The sequence below is a fragment of the Sinocyclocheilus anshuiensis genome, unplaced genomic scaffold, assembly GCF_001515605.1.
Source record: "Sinocyclocheilus anshuiensis isolate Anshui unplaced genomic scaffold, SAMN03320099.WGS_v1.1 scaffold2047, whole genome shotgun sequence".
NCBI lineage: Eukaryota > Metazoa > Chordata > Actinopteri > Cypriniformes > Cyprinidae > Sinocyclocheilus > Sinocyclocheilus anshuiensis.
Genome location: NW_015554063.1, coordinates 208369 through 218075, shown reverse-complemented (window position 1 = coordinate 218075; position 9707 = coordinate 208369). Strand labels below are relative to the sequence as shown.

General features: G+C 35.0%; 1 protein-coding gene across 3 annotated transcripts in view; it reads right to left on the bottom strand.

Moving 5' to 3' along the window:
• The window catches only part of LOC107668593 (prolyl 4-hydroxylase subunit alpha-1-like), a 12355-nt gene that overhangs the window by 1116 nt on the left and 1532 nt on the right, over positions 1-9707 (bottom strand). The window contains exons 1-13 of one of the 3 annotated variants that reach the window (XM_016460529.1): positions 9372-9446; positions 8778-8854; positions 8371-8467; positions 8116-8267; positions 7193-7330; positions 6499-6738; positions 5453-5667; positions 5183-5359; positions 4833-4903; positions 1735-1834; positions 1550-1603; positions 866-931; positions 596-664 (exon numbers count right to left, since the gene is read on the bottom strand). In XM_016460529.1, the coding sequence (XP_016316015.1) occupies positions 596-664; positions 866-931; positions 1550-1603; positions 1735-1834; positions 4833-4903; positions 5183-5359; positions 5453-5667; positions 6499-6738; positions 7193-7330; positions 8116-8267; positions 8371-8467; positions 8778-8853 (1455 nt within the window). In that variant the 5' untranslated portion in view covers position 8854; positions 9372-9446. Of the gene's footprint in view, positions 1-595; positions 665-865; positions 932-1549; positions 1604-1734; positions 1835-3281; positions 3353-4832; positions 4904-5182; positions 5360-5452; positions 5668-6498; positions 6739-7192; positions 7331-8115; positions 8268-8370; positions 8468-8777; positions 8855-9371; positions 9447-9707 lie in introns of those variants that run through there. The other 2 variants (XM_016460528.1, XM_016460530.1) reach the window with 2 other exon arrangements.

Sequence of the window (9707 nt, the reverse complement as noted above, 5' to 3'; positions counted from 1 at the left end):
CTTTAGAGTTTTATAATTCATTATCTTCTTGTCGATCCACCAGTTCACATTTACAACTGCGTGTTTTCTGCATAAAAATAAGGGTAATTTTTGGCTTTGGTTTTGGCTTTGGTCTAAACAAAAAGCATAAGGGCTTATTGAAAAATGCAAATTCATTCTCTGCCAGCAGGTGGCGCTTTTCGACAGGAATATAGTGTATAAGTGTAAGCTATATCTCATTTTACATGTAAATATACATTTACATGTATATTCCTATCCAAATTTGAAATTTGTATGCGTCTATAGTGTGAGAAAGATGCGTTTCATACAAGATCTGGCAACTGGACAACCTTGAAATTTGTTGTCGTGATTATTCATATAATGAGGTTTGGCCCTCATTATATGAATTACGGAAGTACGGAAGTTTTACCGGAAGCGAATGTAGCAAACATAAAATACGCCCAGTGGGATTTTTTTATAAAAAGATTAAAAATACGGGAGAAATACAGGAAACTATTTAAACGGGATGATAGCGGGATAGAAAGGTAAAATACGGGAGAATCCCGGGAAAAACGGGAGGGTTGACAGGTAGGCTATGTGTTAGTGGTGTTTTCACCTTTTTAGGCCACACTGCTGCTCCAACATCTGGGAAGACTGTAGCGCCCCCTGCTGACACGTCACTCATCTGCAACACATCAAAAGTAATGATAGTACAGTGTATGTATAATGCTGTATTACTTTTACATTTTATTGCAGGCATTTTAACAAGCATATTTAGTTGAAATCAGACACGTGATAAATCATGCTGAAGACCATAAAATGGTGAAAGTAATGATTGACAGTGTGTTATATAGTGTGTGTGCGCATGTGAAGACAGGTTACTCACATAAAAGAGCCAAGTGGCAATTCTGTTTCCTGTTCCCAGTTCTTTAAAGGCATCTGGTTCATCTTTCTGTATGAATTAAAAAACGCAGTGTGAAAAAATTAGATATATGCTTACACTACCGTTCAAAAGTTTGGAGTCTGAAATATTTTTAAATATTTTTGAAAAAAGGCTCTTATACTCACGAAGGCTGCATTTATTCAATCAAAAATACAGCAAAAACTGTAATATTGTGAAAGATTATTACAATTTAAAATAGCTATTTTCGATTACTATTTAAAATGTAATTTATTCCTGTGATGGCAAAGCTGAATTTTCAGTAGCCATTACTCCTCAGTGTCACATCTGACATGATCCTTCAGTAATCATTCTAATATGCTGATTTGGTGCTCAAGAAACATTTCTTATGATTATCAGTGTTAAAAACAGCTCTGTGGAAATCGTGATACATTTCAGGATACTCTGATGTAAAGACAGTTAAAAAAACAGCATTTGTTTTATAATAGCAATCTTTCAGAACATTATAAATCAATTTAAGGTGTCCTTGCTGAATAAAAGTATTATTTTCGTTAAAAAAAAAAACTTACTGACCAGACTTTTGAACGGTAAAGTATATAAACAATATAATAATGCTATGTTGATTTAAAGTGCTGTGTCTTTTTTATCTGTGAAAGGACAGGAACTCACTCTTCCAAAGTCAAAATGAGGCTCGTACTGACCACCAACTCCATAATTTGCAACCTTAGATGAAAAACATTGATTATGACAACCTTTTCAACAAAGCAATATTACAATGGCTGGATTCTTGTTACATGAATGTGCCACCAGACTAAAATAATCTTATTGGATGATCATGTGAAAGCCTCTCTTACCTGCAGCTCTTCTGCTGTGTCCATTTCCAGGCCTGTTACATCCTCGATACGTTGGTTAATCTTTTCAATTGTAGAATGCTCATATTCATACAGCCAAGCACTAGAATGAGGAAAAGAGAGTGGAAGTTGAACAAAAAAGTTAAATGAATACAAAAGCAGTTAATATGCCATTACATATAATAAACAGACCACATGCCACAACATGCACATGAAAGATTTTCAGACGTTTTCACATCATGTTTATGGTGAAAAGATTTCTAATGTGGAATAAAATGACTGTATTTTATTTAGCTATGAATGTGAAAATGGACAGACAAGTGAAACCGTGAAGAGTGGAAAAAGGGATTAAAAACAGAGAAGACAGCAGTCAGCAAAATGAGTTCTCTCTCTTCACACTGAATATCAGAGTAAAAGGAAATTAGCAACACTAAACTCATTGAGGATTATGAATGAGTGTGATTGTGTGTGTGTGCGCGCGTGCGTGCGTGCGAGAGAGAGAGAGAGAGAGAGAGAGGCCCCTCAGCTACTGCAAATCAACTAAAACATTCATCTTAACCATGTTTTCCCCAAACTGACACCTGCAACACTGATTTAATTAATTAATTAATTACATTTCATACACATTACTGTTCAAAAGTTTGGGGTGAGATTTTTTTTTAAAGTTTTTCAACAGTCATATTGTGAAATATTATTCCAATTTAAAATGCATGTTTTCTATTTTAATATATTTTATAATGTAATTTATTCCTGTGATGCAAAGCTGAATTACTCTAGACTTCAGTGTCACATGATCGATCAGAAATCATTATAATATGCTGATATGGTGATCAAGAATTTATTTGAAACCGAAATCTTTTGTAACATTATAAATGTATTTACTGTCACTTTTGATTAATTTAATGTGTCCTTGCTGAATAAACACTTTTTTTTTTTCAAAAGACTCTTACTAACCCAAACTTTTTAACGGTAGTGTATATATCATTTATTTTAATATATGCATTCCCTCTACAGAGCGTTAGTGGTCTTAAGCTCACAATCCGACACATTCATAGCTTTTGGTGTGAAAGGAATCCTCGAGTATTCCAGCGACTCCACCCAGTCTGCCCATGCAGAGACGTGTGTTCTCAAACACTCATAATAACTAGGATACGTTAAACCACTCTGGTGTGGGTGGAAATGTGAGTGAGACAACAGAACTATGTATAGCTCTATTAAAAAAGATATTTACGTCCACAGACTCAAACGGCTTGTCATGTGGAAACTCAAGGCACTGTTCTGTACGTGTGCGTGCACAATTATTTATTTAACAATTCTCAAATATTTCAGATAGTCAAAATATTAAGGGCACTATAGTAGAAGAGAGACTCCAACAACTGTTGCCTGTGAAACTTTCTATGGCTAATTTATAGCCAAGTAAAGGTTGGATTTTTGGGCTTAATCCAGTATCAGAACACGCTGTGAATCTACATTTCAAAGGGGGCTCTCTAGAGATGATGATCAGATGATGATGATTTTGGATAGGATGGTTTGACCTTTTGATCCCTTACCTCTTGGAGACTCTGTAATGGGCAGTGGTCAGTTTTCCCGTATTGGGATCGTGCACAGTGGCTCGCTTTAGCTATTCACCATTACACAAAGCAAAGAGGAGAGAGAGAGCAAAGGTTGGAAGAGGAACAAGAACATACAAAAACATGGACAAAGGAAGTGCAAATAAAAAAAGGAAGACAAGAGAAAAGGAGAGAGACAGAGAAAGGGAGAGAGGTCACTTTAGTGTCATTTTCTGAACTGAAGCCATGTAAAGAACAGGGACAGAACTGTACACCAGCAGCGATTAGGGCTGCAGGATTATGACAAAAATCATAATTATCGATTATTCCCTTGAAATTGTAATTGCGATTATTAATTACGATTATCACAATTGACATTGAATGATGTTTATACCATTGTTTGATGCAACTGCATGCTGTATTTTTATATGAAAATAAACCAGCTGAAAACACTCTAACTGAAAAAAATTTGTGCATTTCTATAGTATTAAGCCTCAAATGTCAACTATACATCGGATTGGTTTCTTCTTTAAATTATAAAAAGTACAAATATGAATGGTATTATAATGTTAATTATCACAATTTACATTGAATGATGTTTATACCATTGTTTGATGCAACTGCATGCTGTATTTTTATATGAAAATAAACCAGCTGAAAACACTCTAACTGAAAAAAATTTGTGCATTTCTATAGTATTAAGCCTCAAATGTCAACTATACATCGGATTGGTTTCTTCTTTAAATTATAAAAAGTACAAATATGAATGGTATTATAATGTTATACTAAAACTAAAATTAAAGCAATGGGAAAAAACCTTAAGATAACATGTAGAAAGAAAAAAAAAGCATCTTAAGCACGCAGAATAACATAAGTGGACTTTGAACATTTAATTGCTGCTTTGAACGATTACGTAATTGTGGCATCCATAATTGTAATCGCGATTAGAAATTCGATTAATTGTGCAGCCCTAGCAGCGATGCAAAAGTTTCAATAATTTTGACCCCTCAAGTCAAAGTTATTAGCATACATTAATATATAAATTACTAATCCTAAACTTTCAAATTGTAATTTCAAATCACTATGTCCCAGTCCAAGCACTCCGCACAGACAACATGATGACTACTGCAAGAAAAAGTAACAAAGTAGAGCATTTCTTACTCTTTCTTTCTTTCTTTTATCCAGCACCATGTGACAAAAGACAGCAAAGAAGGGTGGACAACTCCTCAGCATGAACGCAATATCTAGTGTGTATTAGTTAAAGTCTCAGCTAGTTCCTGTCAACATGATATGACATTTTAGATTCTAGATTTCAGTATGCTATTAAACAAAACTTTTTGGAAGAAAATAAAATATCATTTTAATTATTTATAATTTAAACATATTATTTTTAGTTATCTAATGCCAATTTAAATAGCAATTAATTGAACAATTGTGATTTCGGATTTACTATGTTTTGCATCGTTTCTGCTAAGGAGTTCTCAGATTCTACGGGTCGGATAGGGTTCGTTTTGTTGCCGGTGTTCTAGACTCGCACACTGATTGCCTTACCTCTTACTGATCCTGTACGGGGCGGTCTCAAGCACGCCCGTGATGGGATTGGATATAGTAGCCCTACGGAGCTGAGGAGCCAGATAAGAATTACACACAGGCTCCTGCACACCACTTCCAACCCTCAGTCATATTTACAAAAAACCTAAACCCTAAAACCCTAAAAAGGATTTTACGCTGTTGTTGCTCACATATATAAGACACTGTCTGGAAAATTTATAATCAAACATGTATAATAAAATATATATTTATAATTTATTGAAAATGTCATTATTTGTTTACATTTTTTATACAAAAAAAAAAAAAAACACTCTGCAAACCACAGCATAACTTCAGAAAGCACCACTCACTCTGGGTTTTGCCAACTCCTTCACTGTCTTGATCTCACTGTCAGAGATGATGTCATGATAACGGACAATACGTGGGCGGTCCCATTCATCTTCCTGCTTTACCGGAGCCAAACGCAACCACGGGTTACGGTTGTTGTCAAAGTAACGGCAAAACAGTCGGCTCTGTCTGCGGGGTGTCTGCAAATAAAGCAAGTAAAAGAATGAGAGAAAATGTAAAACATGTCAAATAAATAAATAAAATAGAATAAATGTTTAAAATCTTCTGCTCACCAGTTTGACTCCCTCTCCTCGGCACAGCATTTCATATTTCTTCCTCTCTGGCAGAGGGTCTTTGGACCGTTTCCTCTGAGCGTCACGTTTGTCCAGCACTTTCTTTTCTCTTTTTTTATCGTCCTGTTCCTTCTTCTCGGCCTCTGCCTTTCTCTGCTTCTCCAGCTGGAACTCAAAGTACTTTAGGTTCCCATTGGCCCTCTGGTGATTCGGGTCTGAGATTCACACACACAAACAAGTTAGGAAAAACATATTTTAGTGCCATCAGTCATCATTTCCATGTCGTGTATGTTCATTGTTTCTACCGCTGTCCTTACAAACCCATATATGTCATTCCAATCATTCATTCATTCTAATTAAAGTTCTAATTAAAGTTACAGTCATCAACACCCCATGCAAGGTTATTTTCTATATAGGTAAAGGCACAGGTCCTATCTACTCAAAATAAACTAAAAATCAAAAAGATATATACAAAAATTCTGTCTGTTCCCTAAAAGCCAATAATAATTAAACTAAACAAAAAATAAGCATTAAAAAATAAAACTCATTTTAAATTAGTTTAAAATGCTACATTTTAAATACAATAGACATCACAGCATTACAATAATGTATAATATGAAACGATATTCATTTTAAGATTTTCTGAAGACTACATTTGCCCAGTGCTGTTATTGTTAACTATGAAAAATCATTTTCATTAAATAAATATGAAATAAAATAAATAAATACAATCAAATATAAATATTAAATGGAAAACTTAAACTAAAAAATGAAAATAAGAATGCTGCCTTGGCAACTAACTGAAATAAAGAAGTTTAAGTACAAAAATTACTAAAATGAAAACGGAAATAAAAATTAATGTAAAAAACTAATTAAAAAAATGGCAAAAGCACATAACAAAAGTATTAAAACTAAAATCTTAATAAAAACAAAAAATATAAAATAAAAATATTTAATTATTTTAAACATGTTAATACATTTTATGAAGTATATAAATAATATTAAAAGAACAAATGTAATTAAATTATTAGTTAGATTTTTTTTACCCAGTTTCAGCATCCTCTTGGTGAGCTCCAGGGCTCGCTCTAGTTCCCCCTGCTGGTAGATGGCATAATTCAGGTAGTCCATGACTGTGACCTTTTCTATGGTGGATTCCTCGCCTTCATCCAGCTGTGTGAGGGCCTGAGCCATCCAGAGCTCTGTGTGATAGTAATCTGCCTCAGAGTAAGCAATCTTCCCCAGCTCAAAGCAGTCGGCCACTGTCATCCGGCTCTTGTGCACAACACCTGAGGTCACACCAGTAAAAAGACACAAAGACAAATGGTCTCAATAATTAAATGTCATATATTGACCTGCGTTGTTCTAGATATCATGAAACGAATATGATTATGATGTTATTTTAATTTTAAGATATCTATTTTTCTGCTGTCCCATAGGACAACCATTATACTACAACAAGGGTTAGTTTCCTAAATAACCAACTATGCAGACATATTTGAAACACACATTACTTCCAGATCATAACTGGTGCTTTCATTTTTTCTTTTTTGAAATGGCACTAGTTTTATCACTATCTTATGGAAATGACAAAGAATCTTCAAAGAAATATATATGCAACATATCACAGACACAGCATGATGCTTCTCATAGGGTTCACGCAGACCGTGGTAACGCAATGTACTTGATGAAGATATGCACAGTCTGGAATGCATAAACACACAGACATGTACAATTGCTCACCAGGCAAGTCTCCATTAGAGATGGTGTTGGCAGACAGCTGGTATGTGTCCTGTAATCTAAGCAAAGCTTTGGCTGCTCCTGTCTGGTCCTCTTCTGTTGGGAAAAACTGTCTCTGCATGGTTAGATTAGAGATAAACCCTACAAAAGAGAACAAACAGAGAAGAGAGGCCTGACATTGAGGATTACAAGATTACAGAAGATTAAGAGGTTTATAACACATACAGACAAATTTAAGCAAATAATGCAATTACTAGCAGTGCAGTGGCCTGTATGAATATCGTACAGTACCATTTAAAGGTTTGGGGTCAATGAGATTTTTTTGGCAGAAATTCACATTTTTATTCAGCAAGGACATTAAATTGATCAAAAGTGGCATTAAAGACATTTATAATGTTATAAAACATTTCAATTTCAAATAAATGAATCTTAATTAAAAACTAATAATAGTTTCCACGAAAATATTAAGCAGCACGATTGTTTTCAACAGTAAGAATTTTTTCTAAAGCTCTGAATCAGTATATTAAAATATAATATTAATCATTATCAATTATCATTGTATTATCAATTACATCACTTATTAAAAATCAGAAAAATGTCGATGAAGACTGGAGTAATGGCTGCTGAAAATTCAGCTTTTCCATCACTATTTTAATTTGCAATAATACTAAACCTAACTCTTTTCCTTGTACTTCTTGCAAAACATTAAACAAAAATAGTACCAACCACAAACATTTAAAGGGTAGTGAATATCATAAAACATCAAACACCAATACATGAATAGCTTCACATTATGTAACACTTGTGACAGTAAGAAATCAGTAGCTATATATAATGTTATATATAAATAAATATCTTTTTAAAGAGATGTATAAAGTCATTCTGCCCATCACTAATTACTATGTCAGACTTTGAATGTCACTAACCGTTGGTGGTGTCTTTCAGCACCAGGCTCTCCAGATCACCCCACTCACTGTTGAGTCTTTTCACCAGCTTGAAGGCATTGACCGGGTGCCCCAGGAATCCCTCAGGGTCCTGCGTGGCTGTGTTTGTCAGTGAGTCCAGTTTGTCTGCCCATCTGATGCAGGAAACGAAGCACAATATTCACCAGCTGTTTAGTTATTTGTGAATCTCAACTCCCCAAGCAGGCAGACATGTTGAACATGTGAACATTTACTCACTTTTTGACCTGCTCTAGTCTGTTCTCCTCCTGTCTGATGTATTCTTTCAGTGATGTCACCAGGTCCTTCTCTGTGTACAGCAGGTCTGTCATCTGACCTACAAGTCAAAAAGTGAAACTTCACAAATCTGAAACACCTCAGACTTCCTCTAATCTACTAAACAAAGGTTGTCAGAAGACTAAATACTGTACAAAGCTTCAATGACAAATTTAACCCTGTCAGATGTTAACACATTTTTTCTGAAATTTGCTTGATATATATATATCTTGCAAAAAAAACAAAAAAACAATAGCTGCTACTTTTGAATGACCCTTGAGTCACAAGCACTTCCTGCAAGTTTCATATGTTTGGCAGGATGTATAGCCTAAGGAATGGATACAGAAAAAAACAATGGAAGATCAACTCACCTATAGAAGTGAAGAAGTCATTGCGGGCGTACAGAGAATGGAAGAGGAAACTCAACAGGAACCAACACAAACCCATCCTGAAAGAAACAGAGACGGTCATACATCTAACACAATGCAATGCACAAGATCTTCCTGATGATGTCGTAAGAATTAATTTGTTCTGCCTTTTGAGGCGTTAACACAATCAGGTACTACAGCCAACTCTCAGAGCAAGGAAAATGCATTACTAAACCAACTAACACACTGAAAATACATTGAAAAATGTGGTTTTGGTTGCAATAACCCCCAGTGCACACCCATTTGGATACACATGGCCACAGAGTGGTCACTGCTGGATCAGAATTTTGGCACAAAGGTGGAATCCAGAGGGCAAACATCCTGACAAATTTACTGACACACACTGTGAGATCCACACAAAGCTGTTACACACACAATCATAAGCATCCCTTGTATTATTAGTTACAACTGTTGCATCTTAAATGCACATCTGAGTTTAATATTTTGCAGATGTGACATGGTATGCGAAAAGCATCTGACACATGAGATATGCAAAAGTAATGCCCTTAAGGGCCAAAAATCAAAAACTCACAGGACCTGCTCTGCTGTGCTTGCTCATGTGCTCCGCAGGAGGAACCCGTCTGAATGAGCAGGCATCTTGTATGAACTACTCTTAATGCCACATGTCAGAATAAGATGAATGGTATAAGGTCATCATGAAGGATACAATGTAACACGTGAACTTGCAAGCCTCAACATAGAGAACTGGCTTTATCATAAAGATCTACATTAAAGTCTTAAATAAAATAACTGACTTTCAAAGTTACATCTAGCATTAGAACATCGTCAACTTTTTATCCTTCAAAGACATCAAGGCAGAATTACTTCCAAGAAAAATCTCCTCTAAACCTGCATAAACCTAAATGTAATATA